At 41.9% G+C, this 17,920-nt stretch overlaps 1 protein-coding gene across 2 annotated transcripts in view; it reads left to right on the top strand.

Moving 5' to 3' along the window:
* sdad1 (SDA1 domain containing 1) overlaps nt 1-17,920 on the top strand; it is a 51,574-nt gene that overhangs the window by 17,562 nt on the left and 16,092 nt on the right. For both annotated transcript variants that reach the window (XM_048543383.2, XM_048543391.2), the window contains exons 7-13: nt 2,368-2,442; nt 4,122-4,223; nt 5,013-5,082; nt 6,254-6,357; nt 11,303-11,360; nt 11,443-11,501; nt 16,054-16,130. In XM_048543383.2, the coding sequence (XP_048399340.1) occupies nt 2,368-2,442; nt 4,122-4,223; nt 5,013-5,082; nt 6,254-6,357; nt 11,303-11,360; nt 11,443-11,501; nt 16,054-16,130 (545 nt within the window). The remainder of the gene's footprint in view (nt 1-2,367; nt 2,443-4,121; nt 4,224-5,012; nt 5,083-6,253; nt 6,358-11,302; nt 11,361-11,442; nt 11,502-16,053; nt 16,131-17,920) is intronic.

The raw sequence follows: 17,920 nt of genomic DNA on the forward strand, positions 1-17,920 counted from the left end.
CCACAAGGAAAACAGTCTGAATCCCTCCAACTAACCCTCACAAGTTAAGCCTGTCAACCCTTGAGCCATTTTTGTAAACCTCTTCTGCACTCTTGGTTTCATACCTTTTCCTACAGCACTCAGAATGGCACACAATGCCCCAGTTGAGATTTAACAAATGTCTTGTTTAAGTTCAGCATCCTTGCTATCATACACGTGCCCTTATTAATAAAATCCAAGCTACTAAATGTTTTATTAACTGTTCACTCCATCTGACCTGCAACGTTTATTGATTTATGCACACCTACATCCAGGGCCCTCTGTTTCTGCACTTCCTTAAGTAGTTTACCCCGTATTGTACTTCCATATCATTCCTGCCAAAATGTATCAGATCACACCGCTCTGCATTGAATGCCATCTCCCCGCCCCACTATGTCCTTTTGGAGTTCTCTGCCATTGCTGTGTGGTTAGCACTGCTGCTTCACAGCGACAGGGATCCAATTTTGATTCCACCCTTGGACGACTGTCTGTGTGGAGTTTGCACATTCTCCACATGTCTGCGTGGGTTTCCTCCGGTTTCCTCCCAAAGTTCAAAAGTGTGCAGGCTAGGTGGATTGGCCATAGTGTTCAGGGATGTGTAGATTAGGTGGGTTAAAGGGGAATGGGTCGGTGTGGACTTGTTGGGCCAAAGGGCCTGATTGCACACTGTAGGGATTCTATGATAACTTACTTAAAAAAAAAAATCTTCATCCCAGTTCACAATCCTTCCAAGTTTTGTATTGTCTGAATTAGAATTAGAATCCCTACAGTGTGAAAACAGGCCCTTTGGCCCAACAAGTCCACACCGAACCTCAGAACATCCCACCCAGACCCATCCCCTATAACCCACCTAATCTACACATCCCTGAACACTATGGGCAATTTTGCACAGCCAATCCACCTACCCTGCATCTTTGGACTGTGGGAGGAAACCGGAGCACCCGGAGGAAACCCATGCAGACACGGGGATAATGTGCAAACTCCACACAGACAGTTACCCGAGGCTGGAATTGAACCCAGGTCTCTGGTGCTGTGAGGCAGCAGTGCTAACCACTGTGCCGTCCTGCCACCGTGCCGCCCTAATATGTGAACTGAAATTGCCAAAACCTAGATCATTGACTATTACTTTCTGTTCCATATACTTAGCCAAATTTGTATAGACAATGCTATCCCCATATCTTTTACTCTACAAGCTATAATCTTTCTCACAAGTCTGTTGTGTGGCTACAATATTGGCATCTACTTGACCAAGCAAAAATTGCCCAAGTACAACTTGTATACAAAAAGCAGTACAAATCAAACCCAAACAATTATTGCTGTTCTTCAATCTATTGCCAATCATCAAAGTGATGGAAAAGATCATCAACAGTGCTATCAAACAGTGTTTACTGAGTCGTATCCTGCTCAATAACACTGCTTGGATCCCATCAAGGCCACTCCGCTCCTGACCTCATTACAGCTGTGGACCAAACATGGACAAAGCCGAATTTCAGAGGTGAAGTGAGAGTGACAGCCCTTGACATCAAATGGGAGCCCCAGCAAAACTGGAATGATTGGGAATTAGGGGGATAAAACTCCGCTGGTTGGAGTCATACCTAGCACATAGGAAGATAGTTGTCACTGTCAGAGGTCAATTATCTTGACTCTAGGACATCTCTGCAGCAGTCCCTCAGTATGGTGCTGCTGGTACAACCGTCTTCAGCTCCTTCACCCATAAGCTCAGAGGATATGAGCACAGACATTCTGCTTATGTCTAAGTTCAAGTAGCCTGTATGCAAACACAGACTACTTTCTTAGGAGTTAAAATCAACCTTTTAAAAAAGTGCACAGGTCTTAAATGCAGCAAGATTTTTTCAACCACATTCAACTCCATTGCTGATAATGAAGTCATTTAATCTTGCTGCGTGCTGGAATCCCATTTCCTGTCAACTCTGTTTTTGTTTCAGTTATATTAGATTCTTGCTAGTTGGCTAATGATTTTCCTTTTCTCCACAATGTAACTACATGAACACTTCGTACAAGTATTGCAGTTGTTTAATGTTTCTTAATTCTTTTTATTTTTCTTAATCTTGAGTCAACTACTTTCTATTTTTCCCCAAATCTTGTGTTTGATTTGTTTTCCAGTAACATCCTTTCAGCTTCTCTTCCTTACTCACTTAGACTTTTCACTCAAATACTTGTTCATCTCACGTGTCCATGTTCCAATCTTAAGCACTATTTTAAGCAGTGACCATTTTCATAAGAGAAAAGCTGCTGTTCAATGAATATAAGTTGAAAACTTCTCAGTTTTATGTTTCATGTTGCTGCCTTAGCTTTGTTATACAAAAGACCTTTATTTCTAACATTCAGATTTTAGTTGGAGGTTTGAAATTCTTTCTGGGTAAAGATGAAGATGAGAAGAATGACAGTGATTCAGAATCGGATGTAAGTTTGAAAAGATTATTTTTGAAGTAGAAATAAATTGAGCACAGTTTTTCGGAATGGTAGGATTCCAGTCTGGTGCTGCTTCTGCTCAATATCTATGCATGGTTTGAATACAGAATGAGAAAGATTGGTGATTTAATGTGCAAGCAAGACTGAAATAAAAGGCAAAGCTAATAATTCTGAAAAGAACGATAATTGGAAGAGCAAAAAAATTTGGAGGTCCAGAAGACACTGGAAGCAATGTCTTGGAAAAAAATGTACTGGGTCTTATGCGAAAAGGTTTTGAATATGCAAATTGTGAAATTATAATTAATCTGTATAAAACCGTGATGTGACATTTACTGTGGTGTGTGCAAGTGGTGACTCCACATTGTCAGGATAATAGAGAATACGGAACAGATTTATGAAAACACTGCTTGGCATGATGAATTAAGAGTATGAGGAAAGACTTGAACAGCTGGGGTTCTTTGCCTTAGGGCCAATAAACTGAAGGAGTGGATGCAAGAGCAAAACACTGGATTCTGGAAATCCTAAAATAAAAATGAAACAGAAAATGCTGGAATTAGATTTTGTAGCATCCCTGGAGAGAGAAACCAAGTTAGATTAGACTAGATTAGATTCCGTACAGTGTGGAAACAGGCCCTTCGGCCCAACAAGTCCACACCACCCCTGGAGCATCCCACCCAGACCCATCCCCCTATAACCCACACACCCCTGAACATTACAGGCAATTTAGCATGTCCGATCCACCTAGCCTGCACATCTTTGGACTGTGGGAGGAAACCGGAGCACCTGGAGGAAACCCACGCAGACACGGGGAGAATGTGCAAACTCCGCACAGACAGTTGCCCGTTGCTGGAATTGAACGCAGATACCTGGTGCCGTGAGGCTGCAGTGCTAACTACTGAGCCACTGTGCCGCCCTGGCATTTCTCATCAACACCTTCTGCCCTTCATAAATTTATGCTGGCTTTCCTTAAGTAATCCACATTTGTCTAAATTCTGTTAATTTTATTCTTGATTATTACTTTGAAAAGCATGCCCACAACCAAGATGAAATTGATTGGCTCATAATTGCTGTGTTTATCCTTGCACACTTTCTGAACTGGTGTGTAACATTTGCACTTCTTCAATACCACCTCCCTGTATCCAGGCAGGATTAGAAAACTTAGCTGCTCTCTGCATTATTTCCTCTCTTACTTCTTTCGGTATTCATCAAGACATCTGATCTAGTCCTGGAGAGCTAGCAAATTTAATCTCTATCAGCCTTTCTAACAACTTTCTCAATTTTCAATGTATCTACTGTCTCAACTACCTCATTTTTCACTGTGACTTTAGCAACATATTCTTCCTTTAATGTTAGATGGAAGAGACTTGGGTCAGAGAGCAGGGAAACATTTTCATAGCAAGGAGAATGAGACATTGCTAGAGTTGAGGATATTAGCAGAGGTTATGGCAGTGTTTATAAGTAAGCGGAATACATGGTTGAGGAAAAGGAGAGTAACTGGATAAGAGAATAGGACAGGCATGTGGGGTTAGCACTATTGCACAAATGGATAATAAACACCAACATGCTCTGATTTGGCTGAGCAACTGCCTGTCATATATTAGATATTATTTTTGTGTAAATCCATATAAAATTAAGAAGTTTCTGTTATCCTGTCATCAACTTCTTTGAAGGATGAAGGTCCAACAACCCGAGATATGACCATGAGATATTCAACGGCAAAGAAAACTACAAAAAACAAGAAAAAACTACAAAAGGCTTTGAAAGTCCTAAAGGTAAGCAATTTATTTCATCAGTGAAGTTGTGTGGCTGAGTAATAATTGAAATGGAGATTAGTAATTTAATCAGTTAAAATTAGTGTATCGCATGAATTAGGAGGAAGTTGGTAATTTAGGGAACAAGTGAGAGATTCCTACATCGGTAACACTGAAGTGTTCCAAGTGAAATCAGCAGTCTATCTAATAACTTATTCCCCCTCAATGTGTGACAATTCTAAATTTTTGCTGAAGAAAGCAGTGAATTGAGATAAGATTAAACACGTTAAGATAAGATGTGCTCTGATCTCGACACAGGCTTTCAGTTGTGGAAATTGTGTTTAGTTCCCATGTTTTGTGTTTTCTGGCATTAAAGGTGGCTTGCTATTTCTATTTCTGGGTGCCTTTTTATCATGGAACTATTCATCATTCAGTGCAAATTGACATTAACTTGGTAGCCATATTCAATTATGTCAGACATATGGGTAATAAAGGATGTCTAAGTGCTGTAATACTCCCTTGAGTTTGATAATGGAGAATGAACAGCTTGATACAGCCATAGGCTATCACATGTGGGCATGTTACATTTACTAAGACTGAATAATAATATATCTGAATAAGTACAAAAACCTTGTAAATTTGAAGGAAAGGAATGTTGTAGTAAAGAGCATTAAGCTCCAAAAATGACTTCTGTTGTCTTATCTAGGTTATTTTTTAAGGCTAACTGTCTTGATTTGAGGCTTGCTATTGACACTATTTCTGTTTCTAGCCATAACAATTTAAAAGCAATTTTAAATTATTTTATTACAGAAACATAAAAAGAAGAGAAAAGCAGAAGTATTTAATTTTTCAGCTATTCATCTGATTCATGATCCACAAGGTGAGAAATAAGCTTGACTTTAATTTAATGTGAACATTTCTGACAAGCATAACCATTTCCCAATGAAGATTCTGTCTTCCCGGTTGTACTTTTGTCACTTTTGAAATAATTGCCTCCATAACTATGATGCATTCCAAATGGCCAGTGATTGTTGTCTAGTGTATTGTCTCAGTAATCATTATTATACTTGCGTCATGATTATAATTAGTAATATTGAGAGGCTTATTTGACTATGTGGAGCACTATTCATCATTCTTGATGGTGCGCATGCTGATGACATTGTGGTCAGAGTTATCAGGTAACAACTATGAGTGATAACAACAGCTGACTTGATCTTCCCAAATCCAGGAGCTGTATGGGCAACCATAGTGTCCTACTATTGCCTTAACAGTGATCTGGGATTTTCTGGATTTATTCAATTTGTAGAAGAGACATTACCTCATATCCAGAGATAATGGGAACTGCAGATGCTGGAGAATCCAAGATAACAAAGTGTGGAGCTGGATGAACACAGCAGGCCAAGCAGCATCTCAGGAACACAAAAGCTAGCGTTTTGGGCCTAGACCCTTCATCAGAAAAGGTCAGCTTTTGTGCTCCTAAGATGCTGCTTGGCATGCTGTGTTCATCCAGCTCCACACTTTGTTACCTCATATCCATCAAGCTTCTGTAATTTTGTTAATTTCCTGGAATTTTAACAGATTACTGACATGTAGAGGCTTAATAGTTTTTCATGTATAGGGTTAAGGTCTTAGTGCCAACAAGATTTTCCCCCTTTCCATTCCATTGGCAATAATTTTCCCAAAACACCTATTGCACTAATTTTCAATTGTTATTGTCAGATCATAGATTACTTGAATATTTACCGCATAACTTTGTTAAGTTTGGCACTTGTTAGATGTTCATGCCATTGATTATCGATTGTCCACTAGAAAACTTGAGACCATTCAAGCTGATGGCAGTAATATTTCTTATACAGTGAAAGACTTCAGATTCTAGAATAGAATTAATATCCTTTAGAGTAATATTCTCACTGAATAGCATTGACTTGAGTGAAATTAATGAATGTGAAAACTTGGTTCATGATATCAGGACTATTCTATAACTGTTCTTTGGTCAAAATTTACTTTACGCTGTGTCACTGATGAAAGTGTAATGACTTACTTTGCCACAGGTTTTGCAGAAAAACTTTTCAAGCAGTTAGAAGATTCTAAGGAAAGATTTGAAGTTAAGATGATGATGATGGATCTAATATCAAGGCTAATTGGGATTCATGAGGTGATTTTTGTTAATTCCGTATTAAACAGTGTTACTTAAATGTTTGGTGCTGCAGTTCAAATAATATATGTGTTATGAAGGAAATCGAGATTCAGTAATGTGAACTAATGAAATATGCAGCATGAGCTTCGTATCCAATCCTTTTATGCTCCTGAATAATCTTGAGTTTCAATACGCTGTCCTTCTGTTCTTTTAACCTTCAGTGAGTGCAGGCCTTACCTTCTCAACTTCTCTTCGTAAGACAATCATTCTATGGCCGGTATCAACCTAGTGAACATCAGTCTTTTTGACCAAAACTAAATGTGGTCTAACTAGTGCGAAACCTTCCATTTTTATACTCTGTTCCCTTTGAAATAAAGGCCAACATTCTATTTTTCTTCCCTAATATCTGCTGAACTTGTATGCTAGTTTTTTTTATGGTTTATCCACCTGGAGTCTCTGTGCTGAAGCTGTTTTTTTTCTCCATTTGAATAATAATGTATGTATTTTCCATAGCCTTACCAACAATATTCCACATTCTATTCCGTCTGCTAAGTTTTTGCCCAATCACTCATTCATCCAGTGTATATCCCTCAGCAGACTCTTTGAGTTACTGCCCCCTCCCCCCCAACTCCCCAACATCATCACCACTTTCCTTCCCACCTATTATGTCATCCACAAGCTTGACTATCAAACATTACCTACTCTTGTCCAAATCATTAATATATGTTGTAAATAATTGTGGCCGCAGCACTGACCCCTATGGTACTCCAAGTTACAGATCTGCTCCTGCCCCTCTCAGCTGTTTGCCTTCCATTAGTTAGCAATCCTCTATCCGTACTAATATAACACCTCCAATTCTTAAGTAGGTTAATGTGTGGTGCATTATCAAACATCTTCTAAAATCCAAATTTGTTACATCCACTGCTTTCCTTTTATTTATCCTGCTTGTCACCTCCTCAAAGAATTCTGGTAAATTTGCCAAGCATATTTTCCCTTATGTGAGGCATGCTAGCTCTGCTTAATTATATTATGTATTTTCAAATTCTGTACTTTTATGTTCTTTATTATAGACTTTAATTGATTCTAATAACTGACCTATAGTTACCTATTTTCCTTTTGTCTCCTTCCATTCTCTAATAAAGGTATTTACCTTGTCAGTTTTCCAATCCTCTGTGACTTCTCCAGAATCTAACAATTCTTGGAAGATTACTACCAATGCATCCACTATCTCCGCAGCTACTTATTTTAATATCTTAAGGTCTGTCTCAAAGTCCTGGAAACTTGTCAGCCTTTAACCTTGTTAATTTCCCTAACACTCGTGAAGAATGATGCAGAGTATTACTGAACTCCTTTGCCAGTTCTTGGTTCCCTATTATTATATCCCTAGGTTTGTCCTTGAAGGGGCGTGCGTTAACTTTGGCATCTCTCTTCCTTTTTATGTATTTTAAGAAGCTGTTGCATCAATATTATTTGCAAGTTTACCCTCAGTTTATTTTCTCCCTCTTTAATTTGATTTTGGTTGTCTTTTGTTGATTTCAAACTTTGCCAACCTCAAGTTTACCAATAATCTTTGCCACATTGTATATTTTATTAATGTGACTTACCTGATTAATCATGGTTATCTTATTCACTTGCTAGAATTCCTCTTTCTTATTGGCAGATATCTCTGCTGTGAATCATGAACTATTTCTTAAATGTCTGCTGTTTTCCCCTCAACTGACTTTGCTGGTAAACTCCTTTCCCAGTCCAATGTATTCAATGCTAAAATGTCTTGCTAAACTGTACAAGCCCTGAGCCAGTCTCTAGCTCTCCTCAGTAAATAATTCCATAGATGTGTTCCGCCCTAAGAGCCAAAGTTCCTCTTCATCTGTGTCTTAAATGATTAGCCCATTATTCTGAGTTTGAGACAGCGATCTGGAGAAATTTTATCTCTCAGAGAATAGTGAATCTGTGGAATTGTTTACCCTGGAGAGCTGGTTGCCCACAAGGCTTCCTGGAAATCATAAGACTGGTTATGACTGAGATAATGAAATGTGAGGCTGGATGAACACAGCACGCCCAGCAGCAACTCAGGAGCACAAAAGCTGACGTTTCGGGCCTAGACCCTTCATCAGAGAGGTTATGACTACTTGCTTTATTGCAGTCCCTGTTGGGGCTGGTTTTTGAACAGTTGCAGGCTTGGAGAACTTCTTATCTGGTTGCGTTGGAGGACAGCCTGTGAAGAACAAGCTGAGTTGGAGCAAAACTCAGGGTGGCACAGTGGCTCAGTGATTATCACTGCTGCCTCACAACACCAGGGACCAGCGTTCACTTCTACCCCGAGTGACTCTCTCTATGTGGAGTTTGCACAATCTCCCTGTGTCTGCTTGGGTTTCCTCCGGGTGCTCCAGTTTTCTCCCACTGTCCAAAGATGTGTAGGCTAGGTAGATTGGCTGTGCTAAATTTCCATTGTGTGCAGGGCTCTGTAGATTAGATTAGATTCCCTACAGTTTGGAAACAGGCCCTTCAGCCCAACAAGTCTACACCGCCCCTTGAAGCATCCCACCCAGACCCATCCCCTATAATCCACACATCCCTGAACACTACAGGCAATTTTAGTTGATCCGAGTGTCAGTGTGGACTTGTTGGGCCTATTTCCACACTGTAGGGATTCTACTGAAAAAAACTTGCTGTGAGCAAGCTGCCCAACTGATCTCTCTCCTTTCTCAGAAACGAAGCCCTCCACATGAGTTCAAAGTGAAATCTTTTTCTTTTCTCCAGAAAAAATGATTGAAAGAACATCTTAAAATTGATTTTCCTATGCAAGATGATCTGACCACATGTGCAAGAACACCAAAGCAACAGACTCCAAGACTTGCTACATATTATCCTTCTACCTTCAAGAGTGACCCATTGGTCGAAGTGTTTTCTCCTTTCAGAATAAAGATTTTTCTCAGAAAACTGGCCATTGCAGGGAAATCTGGGTTTTTTTTTCATGTCTTTTACTGGAGAGATTATTTTTCTTCTTTATTCACTCGTGGGGCATGAATATAATGGCTGGCCAAGATTTTTATTGCTTGTTCCCAGTTGCCCTTGAAGTTGATGGTGTGCTGCATTCTTAAATCACTGCAGTCCATGTGCCATGGTCGACCCACAATGCCTTTAGGGAGGGAATTCCAGGCCTTGGACCCAGAAACAATGAAGGAATGGTGATATATTTCCAAGTGAGGATAGTGAGTGGCTTTGAGCGGAACTTGCAGATGGTGTTGTTCTCCTGTATCTGTTGCCCTTGTCCTTCTATGTAGAAATAGTTGTGGATTTGGAACGTGCTGCCCGAGGATCTTTGGTGAAATTCTGCAGCGTATCTTGTAGATATCACACTCTACTGCTGCTGAGCATCAATGATGAAGAGAGTGGATGTTTGTGGATATGGTGCCAATCAAATGGGCTGCTATGTCCTAGATGGTGTTATTGGAGCTGCACTCATCCAGGCAAGTAGGGAGTATTCCATCACATTCCTTGTGGATGGTGGACAGGCTTTGAGGAGTCGGGGGTGAGTTACTAGCCACATTATTCTTAGTCCCTGGCATACTCTTGTAGCCACTTGTGTTTATGTGGCAAGTCCAGTTTCTGGTTAGTGCTAACTCCCAGGATGTTGAAAGTGGGAGATTCAGTGATGGCAGCCCTATTTGAATGTCAAGCAGTGGTGGTTAGATTGTCCCTTATTAGCGATGGTCATTGCCTGGCACTTGAGTGGTGTGAATGTTACTTCACACATGTTGGCCCAAGCCTGGATGTTGTCCAGATCTTGTTGTATTTGAATATGGACTACTTCAGTATCTAAGGGGTTGCAAATGGTGCTGAACATTATGCAGTCATCAACAAACATCCCCACTTCTGACCTTATGACACAGGGAAGGACATTGATAAGCAGCTGAAGATGGTTGGGCCTCAGCCCACTACCCTGAGGAACTTTTGCAGAGATAGCTTGGACCTGAGATGATTGACCTCCAACCAAACCATCTTCCTATGGGTTAGGAGATTTTTCTCCCAATTCTCATTGATTCCAGTTTTGCTAGACTCCTTGATGCCACACTCAGCCAAATGAAACCTTGATTCAAGGGTTATCACTCTCAACCTGCCTCTGGAATTCAGCTAATTTGTCCATGTTTGAACCAACACTGTAATATATGGCCCTGGTAGAACCCAAACTGGGCATCATGGAGCAGGTTGATACTGACCAGGTGCTGCTTGATAGTACTGTTGATGACACCTTTCATCACTTCACTGATAATCAAGAGCACACTCATTGGGCAGTAATTGGCTGTGTTGAATTTGCCTAATGTTTTCTGTATAGGACAGAACTGGACAATTTCCACATTGTCGGGTAGATGCATTGTTGTGGTCGTACTGGAACAGTTTGTCTAGGGGGCACTGTGTTCTGGAACATTCTTGCCAGAATTTTGTTCGGGCCCATAGGCTTTTTGGTATCCAACACCGCCGTTCCTTGATATCGCATGGAGTGAATTGAACTGGTTGAAGACTACTATCTGTGATGCTGTGAGCGCTTGAGCCTCATCTTTCACATTGATATGATGGACTCTTACAAAGATGGGAATATTTGTGTCCTGTAGGGAATTGTTTAATGTCCTCCAGCATTCATGACCAAACATAGCAGGACTGTGGAGCTTAGATCTGATCTGTTGGTTGTGGGATTGCTTTGCTGTATCTGTTGTTTGCTATTTGGCACTTAAGCATTTTATATGGTGCCTTTGCTGCCTTGATGCTTCATTTTTAGGTATGCATGGTGCTGCCCTTGGCATGCCCTTTTGTACAATCCATTGAACCATGGTTGATCCCTTGGCTTGATGGTAATGGCATGTATTAACACTGTTTCCTTTAGGTGAAAGCAGCTTTTGGTCCATGTAGTCAGGAATGAATAACCTTGTGCACTGTTAATTTTTTGTTTTTTTTTCCTTGCCAGTTATTCCTGTTTAACTTCTACCCATTCGTACAACGTTTCCTTCAACCACACCAAAGAGGTGAGTCTGTCTACAGTATTACTTACTTGTAGCAGTGCCATTTAATATATTTATATTTGATCCTTCCATGTCCCCTTTTTAGATGTGACCAAGATCCTTCTCTATGCAGCACAGGCCACTCATCAACTTGTTCCACCAGAGGTAATGGTCAAAAATCTAAAATATTTCCTCTTTAGAATAACAGACGTTACTCACAGAGTGTGTTGATCTCCTTAAAGTTGTAAATATATCGTTCTGCTTTTTAGCCAAGGTTTTTAGGGAACTCTTTCCTGGGTCTTCCTCCTCTTCCATCTCAAGTCTCCATCTGAAGAAGGCAGCCGCTTGGTGAGCTGTACCAGTCACCAGGACCATCTGACTCCAAGCATTTGTTGATATACCCTCTTTTTCAGTGCTAGTAGTTTTTGTTATGTCAATGACCCCTTTGCGTCCTTCTAGGAGTAAAGTGAACAAAGGATAAGTACTCACATTGCCCACCTCAGAGCTTGATGCCAGTTTGTATTATGCCAGGAACATCCTTTGGCTCTTATTAAATATTTGCATTAGATAATCTGCTGCACCAGGTTCCACTCTTCCAATTTGGAATGCTAACATGGAAGCCTGAACGAAATTTCAGCTTTTAGGGATTGTTTTAATATATTTTAAGAGAGAAAGAAAACAATTTCCCTGAAGCAACGTTATGCTAAGCATGACAATTATTAGTAAGTATTTCTATACCTATGCTAAAAAAATATAATTCAATAAAAATCTAATTTCTTTCTTAAGTACAGATGGTGGCATAGTAGTAGTGTCACTGGTACTAGAGACCCACGATCCTAGGCTAAAGTTCTGGGCATGTGGGTTTGTATCCCAACATGGCAGATGGTGAAAATTGAGTTCAGTAAAAATCTGAACTTTAATGCCAGCCTAATGAATAGCAACTAGCCACTTTTATTATGATTGTCATTATTATTAAAAAGAGCAGCTGGTTCACAAATATTTTGTTAGTTTCTCATTATCACAGTGGTTAGTATACCCTCCTGTCATGTGGGGAGCTAGGGTTGAGTTCACCGATGGAGAGGTTATTTGGATGACACAAAAATAGGTGGGGATGCAAGTGGTGAGGATAAGAGAGTGTGTTAGCTCTGATATAGTCGAGTTAAGTAAGTGGCCGAAAACCTAGCAGATTGATTGTAATGTGGGAAAATGTGAGGCTTTGGCAGAATGAAGAGAACAGCTGAATATTATTTAAATGAAAAAGACCATAGAAGGCTACAGAATAGATTTAGAAGTCTTTGTCCAGGAATCACAAAAGGCTAGCATCCAAGTTCAGCAGGTAATAGGGAAAACAAATGAAATGTTGTTTCATGGCAATTAAATGTAAAAATTAGGGAGGTTTTGCTGAAAAACTATTCAAGGCTGAATTTAGGCCACAGCTAGAATACTTTAAACGAATTTGGGACCCTTTATCTAAGAAAAGATATACTGGCACTGGAGGCTAGGAATGGTTCACAATGCTGACACCGGGTGTGGAGGGACTGCCTTATGAAGAGAGGTTAAGTATATTGGGCTTGTGCTTGTTGAAATTTAGAAGAATGAGGGTCAACCTTATTGAAACCTGCACGATTCTTAGGAATCTTTACAGGATAGATGCTAGAACGTTGTTTCCCCCTTGTGCTAAGTCTAGGACCAGAGACATAATATCAGGATAAGATGTCACACGTTTAAGATATATACGATGAGCAGTTTCTTCTCTGGATAGTGAATCTGTAGAATTTTTTAGTGGGTTGTGAAGGCTGGATCATTTAGTATGTTCAAGGCTGAGATAGACAGATTTTTAGTCAGTAAGTGAATTAAGAATTGTGGGACAATTCACGCAAACAAAGTTGAGGATAGTCAGATCAGCTGCAGCCTCATTGAATGACAGCAGACTTGATGGGATGAAGCCTACATCTACTCCTATGTCTTAAGTCTTACAATGTATTTGCCCTCTTCATCAGTCTGTCAATACCCTTCTAAAATCTGCTGTGATCTGCTTCACTACTTACTGTTCCCTATTTCCTGGGCGATGTGGTGGCTTAGTGTTTAGAGCCACTGCCTCACAGTGCCAGGAATGCAGGTTTGATTCCAGCATTGGGGGACTGTCTGGTTTGTGGAATTTGCGTACACTCCCCGTGTCTATGTAGCTTTCCACTGGATGTTCTGTTTTCTCCCTCAGTCCAACGATGCATAAATAAAACCCAATTAAAATTGTCCTTAAGAAATGTGTTACGGAGATAGTAGGAACTGCAGACGCTGGAGAATTTGAGATAACACGGTGTGAAACTGGAAGAACACAGCGGGCCAAACAGCATCAGAGGAGCAGGAAAGTTGACGTTTTGGGTTGAGAACCTTCTTCAGAAATGGGGGAGGGGAAGGGGATTCTGAAATAAATAGGGAGAGAGGGAGAGGCGGATAAAGGAGAAGATAGTGTGAGACGAGACAGATAGGTCAAAGAGGCGGGGTTAGAGCCAGTGATGGTGAATGTAGGTGGGGAGTTAGGGAAGGGATAGGTCAGTCCAGGGAGGACGGACAGGTCAAGGAGGCGGGATGAGGTTAGTAGGTCGGAGATGTGGTGGGGCTTGAGGTGGGAGGAAAGGTGAGGGAGGCAGGGACTAGCTGGGCTGGTTTTGGGATGTGGTCGGAGGAAGGGAGATTTTGAAGCTTGTGAAGTCCACATTGATACCCTTGGGCTGCCGGATTCCCAAGCGAAATACAAGATGCTGTTCCTGCATCTTTCGGGTCGCATCATCGTGGCAATGCAGGAGGCCCAGGATGGACATGTCGTCCAAGGAGTTGTGGGGGAGGGGAATTGAAATGGTTCGCGACTGGGAGCTGTAGTAATGGCCTAAAGGCTCTCCACTTCTTCCTGTCCTGCAGGCCCGACCAGTCCCCCTCCACTGACGCCCTCATCCACTTATCCGAACTGGTCCTCATCCTCAACAACGTCTCCCTTAATTTCTCCCACTTCCTACAGACAAAGGGGGCTGGCCATAGGTACCCACATGGGTCCAAGCTACTCCTGTCTCTTTGTAGGATATGTGGGAGAAGCCCTCTTCCAAAGCTACACTGGCCCTGAGCCCCATCTCCTCCTCCGTTACATTGATGACTGTTTTGGCGCTGCCTCGTGCTCTGACGAGGAGCTTGAACAGTTCATCCACTTCACTAACACCTTCCACCTTAACCTTAAGTTCACCTGGACCATCTCTGATACCTCTCTTTCCTTCCTGGACCTCTCTGTCTCCATCAGTAGCATCCAACTGGAAACCGATATCCATTTTAAGCCTACCGACTCCCACAACTACCTAGAATACTCCTCCTCTCACCCACTTTGCTGTAAAAAGGCCATCCCCTATTCCCAATTCCTTCGCCTCCACCGCATCTGCTCCCAACACGAGGCATTCCACTCTCGAACATCCCAGATGTCCTCTTTTTTCAAGGACCGCAACTTCCCCTCCACAGTGATCAAAAATGCCCTCGACTGTGTTTCCCGCAACTCATCCCTCACACCCCCATCCGCAATAATAACCAAAACAGAATCCCCCTCATCCTCACGTACCACCCCACCAACCTCCAAATCCAACGCATCATCGTCTGACACTTCAGCCATCTGCAATCCGACCCCATTACCAAACACATTTTTCCCTCCCCACCCTTGTCTGCTTTCCAGAGGGACCACTCTCTCCGTGACTCCCTTGTCCGCCCCACACTCCCCTCCAGCCCCACCACCCCCCACACTTTTCCCTGCAACCGAAGCAAGTACTACACCTGTCCCTGTACCTCCCACCTCACCCCCATTCCAGGCCCTAAGAACACCTTCCACATCAGACAGATATTCACCTGCACATCTGTTAATGTGATATACTGTATCTGTTGTTCTTGTTGTGGCCTCCTCTACATCAAGGAAACCAAGCAGAGGCTTGGGGACCACTTTGCAGAACACCTACATTCGCAACAAACTACTGCACCTCCCAGTTGCAAACCATTTCAACAAACCCTCCCCATGCCTCAGATGACATGTCCATGCTGGGCCTCCTGCATTGCCACAATGATGCCACCCGAAAGACGCAGGAACAGCATCTCATATTTTGCTTGGGAACCCTGCAGCCCAATGGTATCAATGTGAGCTTCACAAGCCTCAAAATCTCCCCTTCCCCCACCGCATCCCAAAACCAGCCCAGCTGATCCCTGCCTCCCTAACCTGTTCTCCCACCTCAAGCCACACCCCCATCTCCTACCCACTGACCTCATCCCACCTCCTTGACCTATCCCCTCCCTAACTTTCCACCTACATTCACCTTCACTGGCTCCAGCCTGCCTCTTTGACCTGTCTGTCTCCTTTCACCCTATCTTCTCCTTTATCCATCTTGTATCTGCCTCCCCCTCTCCCTCTATTTATTTCAGAATCTCCTTCCCCTCTCCCATTTCTGAAGAAGGCTCTCGACCCAAAACGTCAACTTTCCTGCTCCTCTGATGCTGCTTAGCCTGCAGTGTTCATCCAGTTTCACGCTGTGTTACCTTAAGAAATGTGTCTTGCTTGTTCCTTCATAACTCTTACTTCTGTAAGGGAGAATTAAATTTATCCTTAATAATGGTCCCAATTAGTTGAAGAATGCACCAATTGTGAGCATTACTATGATTAAACATGCTTTCATATTTGTATTATTTGGTTTTCTAGATTATCCAAACAATGGTAATGACTGTAGCAAACAACTTTGTCACGGACCGAAATTCTGGTGAAGTTATGACGGTTGGGTATGTATCACAAGCATTAATTTTTGAGTTTTTTTGTCAGATATGTATATATATTCAATATAAAGGAACCCGCAATTTTTTTCTAGCGAGCTACTAAATGCTAAAACAATTGTTTGTTCCATTCATAAATAAGCTAATGACTTAGTGGACAAATGTCTTTTGTATTGTGATACTGAGTGGAACAGATCAAAAAGTGAGTTTTGAGAAGATTTGTAGCTCAGGTTGAGGTTCTGGATGTGAGTTTGCTCGCTGAGCTGGAAGGTTCGTTTTCAGACGTTTCATCACCATTCTGGGTAACATCATCAGTGAGCCTCCGACGAAGCGCTGGTGTTATGTCCCGCTTTCTATTTATCTGGTTAGGTTTCCTTGGGTTGGTGATGTCATTTCCTGTTCTTTTTCTCAGGGGATGGTAGATTGGCTCCAAATCAATGTGTTTGTTGATGGAGTTCCGGTTGGAATGCCATGCTTCTAGGAATTCTCGTGCATGTCTCTGTTTGGCTTGTCCTAGGATGGATGTGTTGTCCCAATCAAAGTGGTGTCCTTCCTTATCTGTATGTAAGGATACTAGTGATAGTGGGTCATGTCGTTTTGTGGCTAGTTGATGTTCATGTATCCTGGTGGCTAGCTTTCTGCCTGTTTGTCCAATGTAGTGTTTGTCACAGTTCTTGCAAGGTATTTTGTAGATGACATTCGTTTTATTTGTTGTCTGTATAGGGTCTTTTAAGTTCATTGGCTGCTATTTTAGTGTGTTGGTGGGTTTGTGGGCTACCCTGATGCCAAGAGGTACGAGTAGTCTGGCAGTCATTTCGGAAATGTCTTTGATGTAGGGGAGAGTGGTTATGGTTTCTGAGCCCGTTTTGTCTGTTTGTTTGGGTTTATTGCTGAGGAATCGGCGGACTGTGTTCATAGGGTACCCATTCTTTTTGATTACACTGTATAGGTGATTTTCCTCTGCTCTGCATAGTTCCTCTGTGCTGCAGTGTGTGGTGGCTCATTGGAATAATGTTCTAATGCAGGTTCGTTTGTGGGTGTTGGGATGGTTGCTCCTGTAGTTCAGTATTTGGTCCGTATGTGTTGTTTTCCTGTAGACGCTGGTTTGAAGTTCCCCATTGACTGTTCGCTCTACTGTGACATCTAGGAATGGCAGTTTGTTGTTGTTTTCCTCCTCTTTTGTGAATGTTATGCCAGTAAAGGGTATTATTGATGGTCTTGAATGTTTCCTCTAATTTGTTTTGTTTAGTGATGACAAAGGTGTCATCCACATAGCGGACCCAAAGTTTGGGTTGGATGATTGGCAGAGCTGTTTGTTCGAGTCTCTGCATTACTGCCTCTGCTACGAACCCCGATATCGGAGATCCCGTGGGTGTACCATTGGTTTGTCTGTAGGTTTTGTTATTGAAAGTGAAGTGGGTGGTGAGGCATAGGTCCACTAGCTTGATGTTGTCCTTGCTGATGAGATTGGTGGTGTTTGGTGTACATGTCTTCGGTTCTTCTAATAATGTCATCAGTGTTTCTTTGGCCAGGTTGATGTTGATGGATGTGAACAAGGCTGTTACGTCAAAGGAGACCATTATTTCATCCTCTTCTATCTTGGTGTCTCAGGAATTCTTGGGTGGAGCGAATGGAGTGGTGGGAGTCTTCTACTAGGTGTTTTAGTCTTTGGTGTAGTTCCTTGGCTAATCTGTAGGTTGGTGTTCCAGGTAGCGACACTATGGGCCTGAGGTCAAAAAGTTCCAACTAAACTTTAATCCCTGTTTGCTGAACTTAACCGAAAGAAGGGTTGGAGTATC

This window comes from Stegostoma tigrinum, chromosome 1 (genome assembly GCF_030684315.1).
Source record: "Stegostoma tigrinum isolate sSteTig4 chromosome 1, sSteTig4.hap1, whole genome shotgun sequence".
NCBI lineage: Eukaryota > Metazoa > Chordata > Chondrichthyes > Orectolobiformes > Stegostomatidae > Stegostoma > Stegostoma tigrinum.